The sequence below is a fragment of the Xiphophorus hellerii genome, chromosome 11, assembly GCF_003331165.1.
Source record: "Xiphophorus hellerii strain 12219 chromosome 11, Xiphophorus_hellerii-4.1, whole genome shotgun sequence".
Classification (NCBI taxonomy): Eukaryota; Metazoa; Chordata; class Actinopteri; order Cyprinodontiformes; family Poeciliidae; genus Xiphophorus; species Xiphophorus hellerii.
The window spans coordinates 8942296-8961272 of record NC_045682.1 but is presented as its reverse complement, the minus strand read 5'-3'; the positions used below and the strand labels follow the sequence as shown (position 1 = coordinate 8961272).

Here is an 18977-nt window from a genome sequence, read left to right as displayed (position 1 = left end):
CAAGAGTATTTTTTTTATGATTAATGTTATTATTACGATTGTCCATATCAATGGAACAAATGAAAAAGTTCCTGAATAATTTTAGGATTAATAAAAAGTTGTGAAACAAAAGGGGGAAACTGACTCAATAAAGAACCAGAGTGATTGAAGTGAATGATTACCATCACTTCACCTGTCATCCAGCACCTATTTGAATATTTTTTTTTGTTAATAGTATATTAGTATTGTAAAGTTGTAACAATATATAATGGTTTATGCCTCTTGAAGTATTCAAACAAGACATTCTTCCAAGCTAAATTTGAGCAGTAACACAAAAAAAATGGAAACTTTTTCTTTGATCATTTGTTCAGTTGGTTTAATGACTAGTTGGTTACAGAAAATCATCTTCCACTGTCACTGTCTTATTATTTTTAATTTGTCCCTTGTCTGTCCCTGGAACAGTCTTGTACAACTAAACGACAGACATTTCTTTCCCAAGGGAGCCATCTTCTTTTTGCAGGATCAGCCTTGCTCAACAGGGCCATCTGCTGGACAAATCTCTACCTCAGTTCTTGTCCATTGAGCCTGCACAGTAACACAATGCTTGGTTGCAAATCAGAGTACAGAATCGAGTATCTCAGTACTAAAACATGACTTATAACCAAGGGCGTAGGAACGAGTCTGTCATTGCCTATCGGAAACCTGACAGATCAGTAAATAGCTTGAACAGAAATGTCATAAACAATTGTGCCATCAACACGTCAGTAACGCGTTACTCTAATCTGGCCCCTTGTTTCAGTAACAAGTACTCTAACACGTTACTATTTACAACCCAATAATCAGATTAAAGTTATGCATCCACGTAGCATAATGACCGTCATTCCAGGACTGAACACTCGCTTTGTCATTTGCCTCACAACTAGAAAGCTAAATACTCTGGTAGCTACCAGATTCTGATATATTTTATTGGTCAAAATGCATTGATATTAGTTGACTGGCAATTGAACAGGTTCTGCCTCTTTCTAAATCAGATGAAAAGGTGGGGAGGGGGGAGGAAGCGCTGTGCTGAAGGCGCTTTGGTGCGCGTTCAAAATAAAAGCACGAGAGTGGAAGATTTCAAAATTCTTCGCAACTGCAGTGAAATTACTGGGTGGGACGAATGTGACTCTCTCCAATATTGGAGGGGACGGTTCTTACGCCTATGCTTATAACAACACAATGAAACCGTGTTTTGGCTTTGGCATATGTCTAGTGAAAGTAAACAGGGATTTATGTCCTGCTCCACTTATTCTACACTGACCTTGTTTGCCTGAGGCGTTTTTTTTGACCCACCTTCTTTAGAAGCTTTCTTAGAATGTCTGGATTTAAACTGCCATTAATTTACACACAGATTTTATTATTAATTAAATTACTTGTGAAGGCAACAAGTGGCAGAGAATATCCAAAAGCCAACCGGAGAAAAACGTTCTAAGGGTAGAAAAGACATTTGAGAGTATTTGAAGTAGTGATGAGAACTTTGTGTTGGTCTGTGAGATAAAGGCATCAAGGTTTGTTTTCAGAAACCTTAATGCGAACCTTCTTCAACAAAATGTGGAAGAGGCCAAACAGATTAGATAGAAAACTGAACTTGACTTCGCTTTTTTACATTTAAAGTCGAACTGGAACTGACTTCAGATCAGGCCATAAGTCAGGATTAAACTAACTGTATATAAACTGGAAGCATTTGTCTTCTAAAGCGCTTTGAGACGACATTCCCAGCAAATTTGGGTAAAAACAAATTATTTGAACCGAATGTTTTTGCAGCGCTCCACAGATTAAAGTGCGGCCAAAATGTTGAAAGGAGTTTGATTGTTAGCTGGAACCACCTTTTGCCGTCTCATCCTCTTCAAAAGTTTGACCAGTTGAGCCCTGGCCTTAGCGGGGACAGCCTTCTGCCACTGGACCATAAACTCTGCGTGCTGAGCAAATTCCCACAGCATTTCCTGTCCATGATTCCTGTACAGCAATACAGTTCCCAGTTAGTCACCGAAGGTGGCTAAGATACTCATACTTATTACACAGTCAGCATTTCTTCCAGTCGTGAACAAACCTGACGCCAGGATTAGAATCCACACACATCTTGCTGACCGCAATAAGGAAACCTCCTGAAAACCTCCTTCCTGCTTTCAGGATGTAATCCTCTCCGGTGACGTTTTTCAGCTGGTGAATGTGCTGCGCCGCGCTTTCTCTCACTGCAGCACAGTGATGACTGAAGGAGGACAAAGTCAGAAAGACATCTCCATGTGATGCTGATATGAACTTCTTTAGACATCCTAGCTCCTCCTACCTCAGGCCTGTGCTGAGCAGAACATTCAGGACCTTAGCAGGACTGCAGCCCTTCACCAGTGCGTCCAGGGCCAGATTAGCTCTCTGGTGAACAAACTCGTTGTTGGTCTGTGCCAGCTTCAGCAGCAGAGCGTCACTGGTCCTTTCTGCCTCGGGGTCCATTGACTTTCCCAGCTGAGTGTGGAGCTCTGCTATGGTGTCAATAACAGCGCCGGCTAAAGAAGGACGCTGGTTTTTAACCTGCAAAGGAGAAAAAAAATAAAAAAGAAAGAAAACATCTTTGTAGTTAGAAAACTGAAACCAAGACCAGCGCTGTGAAAACATGTCTGTACCTCCTCTATCAAGACTCGGCAGACTTCGTGCAGTTTGGTCTTCAGTTGCTCTGGATGGTGCTGTGCCAGATCTGCGACACATTTCATCCCATCCATTTTCTTTTCCCTGTGTTGAACAAAGATTATTAGGCCGTTGCTCCAACAACAGAACTCTGTTTCCGATAGATTATAGCAGGGGTTCCCAAACTTGTCCATGCCAAGGCCTCCCGGACAAAACTAACTTTTGGGAAACCCAAAGACACTTAGCAACCCTTGATGGCCTCCACTTTCAAAAACACTGGTTTACAGTATAAACTGTGTAGAATAATCTTCCTGTGGAGGTTTGGTTGTGTTGCTGCTGTCATACCAGTTGTGGGAGCTGAGTTGTCTGAGCCAGGGGGGCGCGCTCTCTGACGTGTCGGTCAGGGGTGGGAATCTAGTCTTTCCTGCCATGGAGTCGAACTTTGGAGGACTGAGAGTTTTCTCATGGAGAGGTCCTGTTCTGTCAGTTGGGACGAACTCCGCAGGTTGTGCTGCGACGATGGCCATCTTCTTCGAAGAGGTCAGCGGCTGAGGTGAGCCAGTGCGGTCAACGTGGCGCTGCAGTCTTTGTGGTAACGGCTCCTTTTCAGCTGTAGCTGACTGAAGTCTGCATCCAGGCGCTTCTTTGTCTTTCAGGAAAAAAAAACAAAACAGAAACGTTACCTTCCTTGATGTAATGTAACCTCCGTCAGCTGATCTTATGTCAGATATTTCCTACATGAAAGAAGTTATCTTCAGTCCATAATCTGATCTTACCTGCTCTGCCTATTATCACCGGGAGTCGAGACTGTCTCCTGGGTTTAGGTCCCGGGTGAGGAGCTGGGGTGAGGGTTGAGCTGGGCCAGCTCCTCAGATCGGTGGAAAACCTCATCTCTCTGGGTGTGTGTGCGTCTACAGGGCTCAGGGTTTCCCCCATGTCTCCGCATTCACCTGAAATGTTGGGCAATGGACCACCCTGTGCCGCCGCCTGACCACCTGGAAGTTGCTTCTTCTGAAACACGCAATCCTCCTCATTACATATCTGCTTGGTGTCCTGTGTCTGGCTACTTTTGTCCTTCACATTCGAAGCGTGCTTGACCTTCTTTCCTCTCGGTGACGATTCGGGGAGTGGTGAGAGGCTTGCTGGAAGCTGAGGTGTAGGGAAGGTGTCCTGCAGTCTGTCCAGGACAGCTTTGCTGCGGGCTGTTTGTGAGGCACACAGTCTCTCGACGCTCTGGATCAGAGCCGCCCTTTTGGCCTTTTTAGCTTTTCCAATCTCGATAAACCAGGACTGATGAGAACCATCCCCATTGCTTTGGTCCTCTGGTGCCTTTGAATGTAAAATTCACACCAAAGTTTTAGTAACAAGTTTGCATCCACTTATCAGGAACATAAATACAATAAGTTTTCAATCAATCAAATTTTATTTGTATAGCACATTTCAGCAGCAAGATATTTCAAAGTGCTTTACACTTTATGAGAGATTTAATCATTTTCCTGTGTGAATTTTTGCTGTAACTATCATAACGATGGCTATATTCTTTGTGGCAAAGTTTGGAAACTCTTGGAACACAGTTTACAGGAAAGCATACATAAATACTTTTCATTAAAAAATCAACATTAGACTGCAGCTTGCTTCTGACAACGTGGACAATCCAAAACTATTTCTTAAATCAGCAGACAGATGACTTGTGGAGATGGGTTTTGGAATGGATGAAACAGGCTAACAGTAGCTGTTTGAAATGGCCTTCTCAAAGTCCTGACTTCTATGCTACTGAAAACTGAAAAATGTCATTTAAAATGTGAATTCTAAGCTGGATCCGGGCCAGATTATCAATCGGCTTTAATGAATAATTCTTCAAGGAAGAGGATCAGATATCCAGGAAAAAAGGAAACACGAGGGTACATTTACATTTATATTACATTAGAGTCTCAATATATAATTTTCATAGGAAACATTCACAAATAATTTAAACTTGAGCCCTAAATTCTTGTTTCTAACAAATCTGTGCAGTATAAAAAAGTAGGAGTCACCCTGCATCTTAATAACCCAGGGGCTCAAGTAATTTGTATTTTACTATATTATATTTTTCGACTTTTAAAAAAAGAACAGCTCTCCTCCAACATACTTCACGATCCTATCCAGTATTACATTTTCTACTTTAGTGCATGCTAATAAAACTGTCCACCTATTGCCTCATTTCTTTTGCTTTTGCTCTTATTTAAACTAAACCCAGAAACATCAATTATAATAACCCAAACATTTAATCTTTGAAAATGTACATTTCTAGTTTATCGTTTTGCATTTGTTATTTCACATTTGTCAAACAGAGAGGGCGACAGAAAGTTAGCCACGTACCTCAGTGTCTCCAGAGAGGCTGCTTTCTGACTCTGGACCAGCCATGGGTAGCCGAGCAAACAGACTAAAATCACTTTCAATAACGAAACCTCCAAGAATCAATGCAGGCTAAATTGAATGAAATGTTTGGGGGGGAGATTTGGTGCTGTTTTTTTTTTTTTCCATGGCAACACATAATGTGACAAGAAAACTTTTGTTTACTTTTAAATGTCATGTTTAATGTGCTTCAATCACAGCTCCTCTGATTGGGTCAATTTCTACTGCAAACCGTTTCACTAATCCAGCTAATTCTATTGGGACTTGGCTAAACATTCACTCTCTTATTAGGGAAACAAAACATAGATTAAAAATTAAATTGAATCTATTCATAAAAGTCTTTCTGATCTTCTGATGAACTTGAAACTGAAGTTGTCTTCATTTCTTGATGACTGTCTGACCGCGGGATCGGCGGTTGCTAGGAAACCAGCCCCGACTATCTTTTTTTTTCCTTTTCTTTTGAATCCCGCGAGAACTGATGTTGCTAAGCAACCAGCATCAACATTCGCCTGTAGTCGAAGGGGGGATTGTGGGCTATTTATACGGAATATTTTAGCCTTTCTCGGCTCGTGTAATGGAGGTGAGTTCGGTTTGTGTAGAAACAGTTCTGGAACAGTAACTGGACCTCAGAATATGCTTCCATTTTTTGATAACTTCAGCTGTTTGCGACCAACTTGTATCACTGAATATTAAAAATATGCACAAGAGGAAGTCATTTAGTGTTAGGTTTTACACGCATGTATCAAAATTGACATAACTAAAAAGTCCGTTTCCTCAAAGGAGGAGATGTATTCATGTGGACTCCATTATTTTGCATATTTGGACATTATCTTCACATTTGCTTTGTTGTAATGTTCTCTGTAATGAGTTGTGTGGTGTGAGCTTAAATAGAATATTCAGTGCTATTAAAGTTTATGAATGATTATTGCACATCTATGTTGCAAGAGATTTACTGTCATGGTTAAATATATATATAAAAAATTTTTATTCCAAGGTTTTTACATGTTAGGACATAGTTAAAATGCTCAGTTACTCAACTCTGTGGTTAATCAATTTATTTTCCTTTCAATATGTCATCATTTATTATCAATACTATTCACTAGTTATCATTTTGGAGTTCCTACTGCTTATAGTAGGAACTCCTATAAGCATTTAGGCTTTTTTCAGTAATTTTTATGTTACAATGGTACACTTGCTGTTGCTTACCTTTCTGTATGAAATGTGAGGCCAGCTGTCTGTCAGCTATTGTTTGGCTAAGTGATCAGCAGTACAATGATCCCAAACACAGCAGCAAATCTACACAATGGCTGAGTGAGTTATAGTACATAAGAAGTATTCACCTCCTTGGGCATCTCCCCCTTTTTATTCTATTTACAAATCAACTTTTCTTTTTTTTACAGGAAACTTACAGGAAACCCATTTGGTGTCAAAAAAAATCCCTTAACCCAGTAAAGAGGAGACCATTTTTGTTGTGTCCTGATGTGACATAAATCACATTTTACTGTATTTACTGCTCTGCTTTAATTCCAGGAGACAGAATTTGAAGGAGATGACTCTTTAGAGTCGTTGGAGGAGTCTCAGGTTGTCCTCAGTGAGCTGGCCAGTGACAGCAGCCTGGACAGGATCAGGACGGAGTACGAGAAACTCGTCCATGCTCTGAAGAAGTCGCGGGAGAATGAAAAAAGGCTGATGTCGAAATGCAGGGAGCTGAACGCAGAGATCGCATCGACATCAACCAAAGTGGCAACTGCCCTGAAACTGTCCCAGGAAGATGAGACGACAATAATGTCACTCAAAAGGGTACGGCTTGATCAGCTTATGAAATATTCTCTCCGTAACTGTTCAGCCAGTTTCTATGTCTATGTCACTTAGAGGTAATACAAGAGCAGATATTCAAACCGATTTATAATTACCTTTTGTGGAAGTTTGACATTTTAATATTCAGGGACTCAACAGGTTTTGTCCGTGAAAAATGGATCTTTGAATGTTTCAGGAGTTGGATAAGGCTTGGAAATTGATTGATGCGGCTCATGATAAAGAGAGGAAAGACCAGGAAACAATCAAGAATTTAAAAGACGACGTTTTCAAGCTCACAAGGGCAACCGAGCAAAAAACCGGACAACAGCAGGACCAAGAACGAATGTGAGTCAGGAAAGGGTCCCGCTTTCTCTTTTGCTGCGCACTGTAAATACTCTAAATTAAGTTTATAACTCCATCTGTGGTGTTTTTTAAGGGATTTAATTAAAATGATCGAAGAGTTGACAAAGGAGAGAGACCAGCTGATGGACACGGCAGCGGACCTAAGAGAGAAACTAAACAAGGCAACTGTAACTCAGCAAGACATAGAGGCTCAAAAAGAGACTGCTGTAGAGAAGATCTTGAAGGTGAACGTTGGGTATACTTTTAGTGAAGGAAGGGAATATGAATGTGGATGAACGCCGTTGTGTAGGAGTCTGAGATCAGCTTCGCATTTCTGCTTCTAGCTGCAGCAGGAGCTCCAGGTGCAACAGAACGAGCTCTCCAGAGAGATGAGACTGAATGAGAAGCTCGACAAGGAGATCCAGCAGCTGCACACTGACATGGAGGCCAAGATGGCTGAAATCAAAGCTCTGAACACGCAGGCACAGAAGGCCAGAGAGGAGCAGCAGAGACTGGACCAGCAGCTCAGAGATCTAAAGGTAAGCAAGGCAGTGGGATGCAACCCTAGTCTGCTATTCAGTTCAGTTTACTTATACAATGTCATCTCAAGGCACAAAAAAAATATCATTTCAATCCAATCACACATACAGGCCAAGTGATCCATTGGCCAAATTGGTTAAAGACGTTTTCTATCTGTGGAAACCCAGCAGATTGCATCGAGTTTGGATACAAATCTATATTTAAACAGCATCTTTTGCATACAAGACGATTCAAAATGTAATCCAAAGGGACAGAAATACAAAAAAAGTGATATCAGCTGTTCATATTGTATATAAGAAACTGTAAAATACTAATTGTATGTGAAATTAACAGATTTTAAATGATAACATAACACAAGAATTGATAAAATAGCTTTTGCTTTTACTGGGTGCCGTGAACTATATTGTTTTCAGTCCCGATTAAAGGGATTTTTTTCTGGAGCTGAGGAGTTTCAAGACTAAACGCTGATTCCTTTCATTTAGTTGTGCTTCTGAAAACAGCCTGTCCTTGTGGACAGATCTGAGAGGTTCATACCTGACAGGTAACTTAACATATTGATGTATTCAAGACCCAAAATCATTTAGTTCCTCATAGATTTAATAATCTCAGCTTTTTCAGCTTAGATATGATCCTTTGTCTTGGTGTAGGGCAGGACTCTGGCAGCAGATTCTGGAAACACTGCTTTTGCCAGATTTATTTATTTATTTATTTATTTCAAACATGATAGAAGTATAAAATCACACACATGAACAAGGAATGCAAAATTATAATCTAACTAACTGAAAAAACACTAACTGATAACTAATGTTTTCTTTGTCCTGATTGGCTGGTAATCTCTAACCATGTACGTTTGGGACCATAATTACTTCTGTCTTCTTTGCATTAGCTGGAGAAAATGTTTGCCTATCCCCTTTCTGATGCCATGACTGAGTGACAGTCATGTAGTGAAACACCTGATGCCACCAGATGCGTGGTATGAAATGTTGCAACACTGTAGTGTTAGCTGGAAGGCGAGGTGTGAGAGATACAGATAATAAATTCAAGTGTTACTCAGATGGAGCCTTCATATGTGATTGTTTGCTCAAATTCATAATTGTTGTGTGATGTAAAGTAGTTTTGCTTTACCAAGTAAGAAGCTCTGTAAAATGCAGTGCTGAGATCTTTTATAGGTGAGTTAAAACCTGGCTGGGAAACACTGACAAGACTTGCCAAATCATTGCCAAAAATCTCAAGTTAGGCTGACTCAGACTGTAGATTGAACTCATGTCTGTTGTGTCTGTAACCATGTGTCCATAACACCTTGGGTTGATTATCAGTGATTAGGGAACATTATACACCAGCCTGTCCCTTCCTATCACAGGTATTGCATGAGCGCTCGACCAAAGAACTGGAGCAGATTCAGGTGAAGAGCAGCAAACTGCAGCAGGAATGTGATCGTCTCTTGTCAGCCAAGGAACAGCTCTCTCTGGAGAATCATCAGAAGGCCAGCGAACTGAAGGTATTCACTTTGTGTTTCTCATCATTTCTTTATTCCTTTCTTAAATATAGGCATGCAGCAACCTGGGCCAGACTTCAGAAAGGGCATGCAGGGGCAGTAGCCCACGGCAACGAGTTCTGGCAGTGGCAAATATATTGTGTTTTGTGTCTATTGTGCATATCGTGGGCTCATTTAGTATGTGGCGTTTTATTAAAAATATTGCTGGATTTTTATTTATTGAAACTACACACAAATATTTGAAAACCACCACCTTTTTGGGACCAACATGGATCCATCTGCCACACGTTTGACACCAACCATCCATCAATTTGAATCTGCAAATGTATCGACTTATCTATAAATGTTCTGTAATTTGCATGAGGATCCCTCATTCTTCTAAATCCAAGCACTGGCAGCAGCCTGAGAAAGAAAAAGAAGCCAGAGTCGTGTCGTGCTTTACGGCTTTCTTTCACAAAATCCTTTCCCTCTCCCTTTTTCTGTCATTCTTTGTTCATCTAATAGATAAGAGAGGAGGAGCTGAGTCACATGCGTCAGGAGGTCGCCAAACAGACCAAGATGAGAGAAGCCATCCAGAAGAAGTTCCACCACATGGAGGAGCAGAAAGCTGAACTAGACCAACAGAGGGAGACGCTGAAAGCTCAGATCGCTGGCCTGGAAAAAGGTTTGAGCGTTTTTGACATACGAACTGATGAAACCAGAATTGTACTCTTTGATATCTGATCCATCAGCTGAGCAGGAATGCAGTGTATGCAGAAAACTGCATATTTTTAGCATCTAGTCTATATGTCAAACACCAGTTCAACATTCAGTTCAAACACATTTACCACATTGTTCAACGTCTGACCTCTAGTGTACAAAACCACTAGAGGTGGTTTGCACTGACATTACTTACCAAACAACGATGAAGCTGCAGGTGAAAAACTAACTGCAGCTGGAGTTTTGTCATTTCGCTAGGAAGGAAAGACATCAGCAAGGATATTGATAGCAATTTCTGTTTCATCTCACTTTGGGACAGCTAAGATAAAATATTTAATGTCTATCATTCTAGAAGTAGAAGCTGCTAATGTCAGTTGTTTTATATACAGGTGGGATGTTTGGAGCGGGTAATAATGCTGGGCTTTTGCTTCTCTTAATTTTCCATATGCAGATCTTGAAGCTTCCCGGAAGCAAGTGGAAGTTGATAAAAAAGCCAAGGAGGAGCTGATCCGAGAGAGGGACAATCTGCACAAGGTTACTTCTTCATTTTAGCATCATAGACATTTCTAAGAGGAATCAACATTTGCAATCATTCCGCTTAGTCTGGTATTAACGCTGCCGATTTGACGCGCCCCTTCACCATGTGCTCCCTTCTCTGAGTGGTATGAACTCGTTTTTCCCCTTGTGGACAGAACATGACCAAAGCCGTGCAGTCGGCTGAGAAGCAGCAGGACCTCATGAAGCTCTTGGAGCAGGACAAGAGAACCTTGAAGCACGAGATCTCTGGGTTCTGGCAGGAGGCGCAGAAGCAGCGGAAGGTCATCCAGCAGCTGGAGAAGGAACGGGACCGCTACGTCAACGAGAGCAGCAGCCTTATGCAGAAGGCGGGTCACGCAGATGGGCCAAACATGGCGTAGCTTCTCATACCACTGCATATTTTTCACCTTGACTAAGAGGTGTTTTTTTTCTTTTTTTTCCTTTTACCTTCTGCAGGTGCAGCAGAAACTCACTGTTGTCGAAGACAAAGAGATGGAGATATTTGATTGGAGAAAGAAAGCTACAGAGTCAGAGTGTAAACTCAAACAGCAGGAGAACCTGCTGGAGTCAGTCATCGCGGAGAGGAATCTGTACAGCAAAAACCTCATAGAGTCTCAGGTGAGAGAGATGATGATGATGATGATGATGATGATGATGATGATGATGATGGTGATGATGGTGATGGTGATGTCACAGAAGGCGGCTAACTTTAGGCCAGGGGCTCTGTAAGATCAGATCTGTGTTCACAGTCTTGGTACCTTTACACATCCGCTCTGTTCCTTTAATTTCCTTAAGGAGGAGATTTCTGAAATGAAGAGGAAAATAAAGACTATGAGCAACCAAGTTGCCCGGCTTAAAGATGACATCACTGAGAAGGAGCAGGAACTGGTCAGAGATCAGCAGGAGCAGAAGAGGCTGGAGAAGGAGAACGAAGCCTTCAAGGTACTGTTCCCTCCGCCTCCACCAGGGGGCGTGGTGAGAACAGTAACTGGGATTTAAACGTCTTTACATATTTCTTATTTTGTAACAAAGGTTAGGACCTTCTTTTGCGAAATAAGCCAATTTTGTCACAGCTGAAGAACATCCTCAACTTAGCGCCAAAGCTATTTTATCGAAAAACAAGTTGTTTTTTCCCCGAAATTGCCGTGTTTCCATTAGGTGAATTTATTTTCCAAATGTCAAATTGTACAATTCTATGGCGAATGGAAACGCAGCTTCTGTCCCTGTCACATGACCAAACAAATACCACATGACCAACTTCCTCTAACTCCAGAAACACATGGCATCAAGATTGAAACAAATATCTTTTGTTAATTTTGTCCCAGTTATATTTATTAAACCGATACTGCTATATCGATTATTTGGTGCTGATGTATCGTGCATCCCGGTTATCTGGCATATGTCTTCTATCAGGGGGACCTGCAGTCAATAAAACTGCAGCTGGAGGAAACAAAGCAGCTTATTGACAGCCAGAGGACAGAACAGCAAAAACTGCAGATGATAATCACCAGCATGGAAGAAGACCGAGTCCAGCAGCAGAAGCAGCTGCAGCAGGTAAAGCAGAATGTCAGCACCCAGCAGTCAGACCATGCCCCCCACTTGCTGTCTGAGTGTGTGCTGCTGTGATGGAAGGTGATCCGAGAGCGGGACAGCCTCGGCAAGCAGCTGCTGCAGCGGAACGATGAACGCGCTCTGCTGTTTGAGAAGATCCGGATCCAGCAGTCCGTCCTCAGCAAGGGGGACTTCCACTACAAGCAGAGGCTGGAGGACATCCAGCTGCTGAAGCTGGAGATCAAGAGGCTGCGCCGCAGCAACGACATCCAGGACAGGACTTTACCCAACACAGAGGAGCTGAGGTAAAACGCAACCCCAAGTCCCTAGCCACATCAGGGTAGTGACAGAGGAGAGCCAGGGAGCAGAGGAGGCGACCCACAAAGAGCAAGATGTAGAGCTTGACAGGAAGGCTCAGTCAGAAGCAGCTGGGAGGCTGCTGAGACACAGACAGCTAGGTAAGAAGAACATCATCTAAATGAGACGACCCAAAGTCACAGGGAAGCTTCTTGTTCAGAACATTCCGGTCTGGTTGTTACCTTTAAAGTCATGTAGCTGAAAAGCTTTTCTGTTGATGGTTGGTGTTAATCCTCCACCCTGTCCTGTAGGACGGAGCAGCTCCGCCTGCAGACGGAGCTGCTCAGAGAGAGAACCAGGAACAGTGTTCTGGAGGACCAGCTCAAGCCCATAAATATTCACCGATGGAGGCAACTGGAGGTGAGGCTTTAAGGTCTGAATGTCTCCAGCTGTTGGCTCTGTTTGTCCCCATCTTAACTGGATAAGGACATTCTTCTGCCGCGTTTTTAACATAGAAAGTAAAAGAAGAAATGATGAGAACTTTGACCGTTTGTGGATTATTCCTAACTTGCAGGGCAGCGACCCGGGAAAGTATCAGCTCATCCAGAAGATTCAGGCATTGCAGAAGCGACTGATTGTTAAAACCCAGGAGCTGGAGGAACGGGAACTGCTGCTGCAGGTAGACGCTCCGCCTGTAGCTGCTGCTCTTCCTGGAGCAGATCAGTGTGAGAACACCATCTACCACAAAATTAAAAAAGTATTTATTTCTTCTCTGTACACATGAAAACACAAGAAGTGTTCTTTTCTTTGTAACACCAGCTCCATTTCCATTAATAACAAAATTGTGCAAACTGAAATCCCGAAATTAAATTTTGCCTAAAGGGAACACACTGATTTTGAAAAAAAAAAGAAGAAAAGATACAAATACAAATGATCTTATATAATAATAAATTCCTCAGAATAATTTCAAAAGCCTGTATTGATTTTTTTCTGGTTGCGTTGGTCTTTCTTATGAAATCCCCTCTTTGCCTCTGTTTCGTTCTCAGTTTAGGGAAAATTTTTCTGTCTTTTCTATCTCGCTCATGTAGGAAAAAGAGAAGCTGTATGTGGAACTGAAGCAGGTTCTGGCCCGGCGGCCCGGTCCCGAGGCTGCCAAGCAGCTTCAGGAGTACCGCTGGACCATCGGGGACCGGACCAAAAAGCTGCAGGTATTTTCGTCCCTCTCTTGTAGTCGCTTTGATTTAGGTTATTCCTGCTAATTTATTTGTGTCTGGTGATTTTCCATTATGAACCGTCTCTATATTTGGCTGTAACGTCCACGCAGGCTCTGACGGCAGAGCTGAGGACGCTCGACTCAAAGATGAACGAATACAAACGTGAGAATCAAAGACTGAGCGGTGAGCTGGCAAATATAAAGAAGAAGTATATGAGTCAGAAAAGGCTTTGTAGGTAAGCTCTGTCTCAAATGATGATGAACGTAGTCACTGATCTGCAGTGGCCGTGTTCTGTGCTGTTTGCTCTCTGACGACCCTCTGTGTGTCTCATTAGTGAGCGGAGAAGCAGGACCACAGTGCAGGAACAGGAAGCTCTGCCACAGCTGAGCAGCACGCCTCCCTTCGCCAGAGCAGCCTTCAGGGTTTACAACCCGGTCAAACTCTGACGCCCACTGTCTGCATTTTTGTTACAGATATGCGCAAATCTTTGTCTATATTCTGCTAATGTCAAAAAAACACAATCTTGCAGTTGCGGTGTTTCGTGCGTTAAAGCGGCAAACCTCTTATACTTGGGAGCAGCAGCTACGTACGTGGCGTTTTGGGGAAAATTGTATTTGGCGATTTTACAGAAGAGCTATGGATTCAATATGTTCAAATAAAACAGAACTTTCTTTGAACTGTGTGATGCTGTGAGAGATCTGGTGGAGTCACCGGGACAAAAAACAAAAAACGTCATCTTACCACTTTCCTACTTTCTGACATGTTTGTCTTTTTCATCAGTAGTGAGTGGCACCAACTGTTGCTACTGGTGTGATGCAAAAAAAGTGTTTCGACTGCAGTCCTGTGAATTACCTTTATTTCAATATGGCTGGGGAAAAAAAAGCACCTCATCCTAGAGCAAAAACCTTTTAGCGAAAAATGTGAGTTTTTTTTTTTTTTTTAATTCCCATGTTTCCTTTAAGTGGATTTATTTTCATAATTCCAATTTGCACAATTTTATGGTCAATGCAAACCCAGAAAGTGTGTTTGAAAAACGTAAGCGCAAAACTCTGAAATCCAAAGGCTTCATTTGATAACAGAAAATATGAGTGGGAAGAGACTGTTCAGTGGAATAAATCTCATTTTTATTTAATGTTGTATTTGATGAAGCTGACTTGCATTCCCCAGATGAGCATTGGCAGCCATTAAAATACCTACAAGATGATCTTTTGAGATAATTTTTAATAATTTTTAATTTTTGTCTCAAAGTTTAGCAATATATATACATTATGTGTCACTTATATAATGAACAATTCAAACTGTTTGTCCCTCTGGGGTAAAGATGTATATGCCATCTAGTACACCTTAATTCCGGTGTACTGGAAGGTTTCCTGTACTGACATTAAACATCTGGACATGATTTAGAAAACAGCGGGTATGACAATTTATGAAATGTAACTCGCCAAGATAGAACAAAAATTAGGAAACTCCTTGATGCACTTTTCTTGGTGTGGTCCATTACTTTTAGCTGTAAGTATGATGATTATTGATTATAAAATCAATATGCAGGATGCTAAAGAAAAAGACACATCTCCCTGCGTTAGTATTATTTTTGCAAACTATCACTCTTAGAACTGCTAAACAGTATTTGGTGTGATATTTTTAAAAAATAACTTTTAAATGCTCGCTATTTAACAGTTCTCTCCATCAATCAGTCTCTTATTACATCTACTAATATTATGCCTTTGTCTGTGGTTTTCTGTTGAGATATTTTCTGATATCTATGTTTGGTAAGCAAATATCCGTGATGCATTTCATTTTTACAGCTTAACTGCAGGAGCAAACTACCTAAAGCCCAAATTGTCACATACCCTTAATCCATGCCAAAAAAGTTGCTAGTTCAAGAAAAGTAAACCTAATTTATAGACGGTGCATTGTTTTGATGCACTGATCTGTCATACATATTTTATATCACTAATGCCTGCAGTGCAGTGCTCATACACATTTTATAAACTTATAAAATGAAGCACTTACGTCTGAAGCATTTGTTGCTTCTTTTTCCTCTGGTTCCAAGGTTAACTTGTCCGTTCTGCGTGACTTCCAAGCCAACGTTTTGGCACCTTTAAATTTGCCGTAACATTTTTAAGGCTAAAGGGTGAAATGTAGCTAAGCTGTTCCTGTTACCCAGTAAATTAGAATCTGCCTTTTGATGAGGCCCGTTAGCCAGATTAAAGGTACCTTTTGAAAATAACCTTTCAGCAGGTGTTAAACACACTTTTCATTCAAGTTCAAATTTATGTATTACAAAAAATATATTTTTTTATTAGTCTAATTTTTGTAATATAATTTTAAAAGTCACATTTTCAGTGACTGTAAGCAGAAAATCCCCATAAATGACAGATATAAAGACTTGAAAATGTATCTCTATGCGGATTAAATGGATGGAAAATGAACTTTTCATTAACAGTCTAACTTTTTCAGATGCATCTGTACCTGATTTCTCTGAACAACCTTCTTTTTATGGGATAGACTTACTGAAGTAATTACAAAGGACTGATTGCTAATTGGAGCGTATAGGTTCGTGTGTGTGTTCATTAATTAAAAAATTCAATGTATCTACTTCTAGATTTGATCCTCCGGATGGAAGGGAACCAAACTCGCACCGTGACTTTAAAAATGAAGCAGATTCTGAACTGTGATTTTTTTTTGCGTGCCCTGAAACCTCTAATCACATCACAATTATTGGTTTTACATGATATTAATCTCCCTCTTCACCACATCCCGAAGCTGCTCTATTGGATTGAGATCTGGTGACCATGGAAACCATTGGAGCCTAAAGTGTGCCAAGAAAATATCTCACATCATTATACCACCACTACCAACAGCAGCAGCAGCAAAGTGGCCGGTGAGTTTGCATCAAGAATCAAACCTTTTCTAATTGTCATTCTGCTGGTCAGGAAGTAGTTAAATACTGCATTTATGCCACAACCATGGAAGACACTTGTGTTGTTGTAGAAATAGGAGGCCTTTCTTATTTATTTCCCCCATTTTTTCCTTTTGTTTGACTTGAATCAACCGGCTAAAGAAGCTAGTAATGTTTTTCGAAAAGTGTGCCAGGTGCGCGCAGAACCTTCTGTGCATTGACGTCACATGTTCAGTGAATCAGTGGGAAACACCTTTTTTTTTTATTCCAGTTTGCCAGTTTCTAAAATTGCCTCTCTGTTTCAAAGTGTCTTAAAGTCCAGGAAATCATTGCAGCTTTAAACATAGTAGGAAGGATTAGACATCTCATAAATTCAGTCAGACTGGCTGTTATCTGATTCTGAGTGAACGAAGCAGACATCATAAATCATATTTTTCAGTTTTTTTCCCCGCATGAAACATTGTAAGAGAGGAGCTTAGGGATTTTATCCACAGCATAAAGAACTTTGAATAAGGAAGCAGTGTTTTTACTTTTTAGTATCAGTATGTGCTGCAGCCTTGGATTGAGGTGTGCAATGCTGCACATTTTGGATGTGAAATAAAAACAGGACCAGTATTCCAGTCAATACCATTACCAATTATTTAAGAATGATACAAGCAGACTTCTGACTTTTAAGCGTTTTTGTGGGTTTTCCTTTGAAATATTTTGTTAAGAAATTTAGATAAAGTTTGTAGGTGTCAACAAAATACTTTCGAAAGATAACACGATAATATAAACACAAAATAAATCTGTGTACTAATTAAAAAAAAAAAAACAAAACAGGTGCAAAAATATTTGCATTTGAGAGCAAATCAAAACAAAATCTTCTCTTACGGTAGAGTTGAGAAACTACACTAGAAAAAAAATTAAATAAAATGTCAAGAGGGAATTTGAAACTTAAACATCAGTCTTACCACACTGGCATCTGATGCTAATGTTGACTTTGTATTAATATTGTGAACATTTTGAATCGATCCACCCACATTCAGTGTTGGAACATTTCAACCCCAAATATCTTACTAGTCTGCATTTTGGCGTACAGATGTGAATGCATTCACAGATCAGTTAGGTCAGTGGCACAATAAAAATAAAGTCCATTTACCAGTGACATTTGTGTTGTTCACAATGTTCATTAATGCACTGTCCCTCCTCAGCAAACAGATCAAATGAAACGTCAAAGCCCCCTAAATATCCAACATCCTTTTATAGTCAACTCAGTCCCAACGCATTGTCCTATTCAAAGTCAATTCATTCCAATTTAATCCTAGCTATTGAGCAATGCAGTCAAGCTCAGTTTATTATCCAAATTAGTAAAACACTTTCAAAGGAAACTCGACCGATTGCATCAGGTCACTGTCTTTGTGGAAACCATCAGCAGCGGCCAGCTGACCGCACCTGAGTTAGTGTGGGAGGCCATCTGCTGCCAGACAGAGCGGAAACACAAAAACACTGGTCTAGTTGAATTTATAAGCTTTAAGCCAGAAGTACAATCTGAAGGATTTTAATCAGCACACAAAGTCAGTTCAGTTGTTGCATCTGGGCTGGGAGAGAGACAGAAACGAGTGTTTCGTCAATAGGAAGAGAACATGAGCTCAGCGGTAGCTGTAGGACCGAAAGGCGTCGCAAGATGTGTTTCCATTGCAAATGTGTGCAAAACTTTGTCGATAACCCGCTAATATAGAAAAAACCCTCACACTTTTGCAATTGTGGTGTTTCCATTAAATAAGGAATGAAATTAAAATCACACACGAATAAATTTATTCACCCGATAAGTCACTAAAAAACATGCAGCTCCGATAACCTCCCACCACTTTCTGTCGTCTTTTCTGCCAGTAGTAACATCTGGTCACATGACTCAAGTGATGATAAAGAAGCGTTTCCGTTGATATTTTGCGAAATATCCAAATTTTGACATGACTTTAAAAATCACCTCGTCCAGGCGTAAAAAACTTTTATCACAAAAACTCGTAATTCCAATTTGTGCACATTTATGCTCAATGGAAACGCAGCTGCTGTTAAACAGAAAGACCAGAACAGATACAGTATAGCTTCTGTGAAGAGAAGAAAACAAAACAAAAACAGAGACCGAGGATGAACTTAACAGCTTAACTCTCCAACTGCAAATCGGGCCAATTGGAGAGCAGTAGGAGAATGTAGTAAACTGATGGAAAGTGGTCATTATGTCCTCCAGCATCAAAACTATCAAGATGCCTCAGGATAACCTAAGTCACTAACTATAAGCTTCATCAAAACTGAAAATGTTAAGCCTTATAAGTAGACAGGGCGTCTGCCTCATGGACTCAAACTGGGAGATGACAACTAAAGAACCAGCACTAAACCTGAAGTACTATTAGGAACATATGGACCAATCAGATCTCTGATGTATGATGGAGCTTTATTGTAAAATGTTTTATGGGGGAAAGAATCTTCTTTCAATATTCCTTTTATAATTCTCCAGTGTATTTGAATAATGACTCCTGCTATCGTATTCAGTTGTTTATTAATAAGAGACTTGCATATGAAAAAGGTCTTC

At 40.7% G+C, this 18977-nt stretch overlaps 2 protein-coding genes across 2 annotated transcripts; one reads left to right on the top strand and one right to left on the bottom strand.

Annotated features, from left to right (window-relative positions):
* Positions 1-318: 318 nt before the first annotated feature.
* LOC116728812 (TOG array regulator of axonemal microtubules protein 1-like) lies at positions 319-5040 on the bottom strand. The gene is made up of 8 exons (XM_032577128.1): positions 4996-5040; positions 3414-3966; positions 2983-3286; positions 2637-2742; positions 2306-2544; positions 2069-2227; positions 1845-1974; positions 319-564 (listed from the first exon to the last, which is right to left on the bottom strand). Exons 1-8 carry the CDS (start codon positions 5038-5040, stop codon positions 502-504), a joined length of 1599 nt encoding a protein of 532 aa, XP_032433019.1. The 3' UTR covers positions 319-501.
* Positions 5041-5605: 565 nt separating this feature from the next.
* Positions 5606-15831, top strand: cfap58 (cilia and flagella associated protein 58). Its single transcript, XM_032577127.1, has 18 exons — positions 5606-5611; positions 6562-6831; positions 7025-7173; positions 7265-7415; positions 7515-7709; positions 9071-9208; positions 9710-9869; positions 10356-10438; positions 10597-10788; positions 10898-11059; positions 11237-11383; positions 11855-11995; positions 12074-12297; positions 12601-12709; positions 12864-12968; positions 13378-13497; positions 13614-13738; positions 13838-15831. Exons 1-18 carry the CDS (start codon positions 5606-5608, stop codon positions 13947-13949), a joined length of 2589 nt encoding a protein of 862 aa, XP_032433018.1. The 3' UTR covers positions 13950-15831.
* The last annotated feature ends 3146 nt before the right edge of the window (positions 15832-18977 follow it).

What these genes read in the sequence shown, in the direction of transcription:
- cfap58 (XM_032577127.1), top strand. An exon ending in AAAACCTCATAGAGTCTCAG is followed by an intron (nt 11,060 to 11,236) that starts GTGAGAGAGATG and finishes AATTTCCTTAAG; the next exon opens with GAGGAGATTTCTGAAATGAA. An exon ending in CCCAACACAGAGGAGCTGAG is followed by an intron (nt 12,298 to 12,600) that starts GTAAAACGCAAC and finishes CCTGTCCTGTAG; the next exon opens with GACGGAGCAGCTCCGCCTGC.
- LOC116728812 (XM_032577128.1), bottom strand. Translation starts at nt 5,040, where the DNA reads ATGGCTGGTCCAGAGTCAGAAAGCAGCCTCTCTGGAGACACTGAG. An exon ending in GATTCTAATCCTGGCGTCAG is followed by an intron (nt 1,975 to 2,068) that starts GTTTGTTCACGA and finishes ATTGCTGTACAG; the next exon opens with GAATCATGGACAGGAAATGC. An exon ending in AGAGGATGAGACGGCAAAAG is followed by an intron (nt 565 to 1,844) that starts GTGGTTCCAGCT and finishes GTTACTGTGCAG; the next exon opens with GCTCAATGGACAAGAACTGA.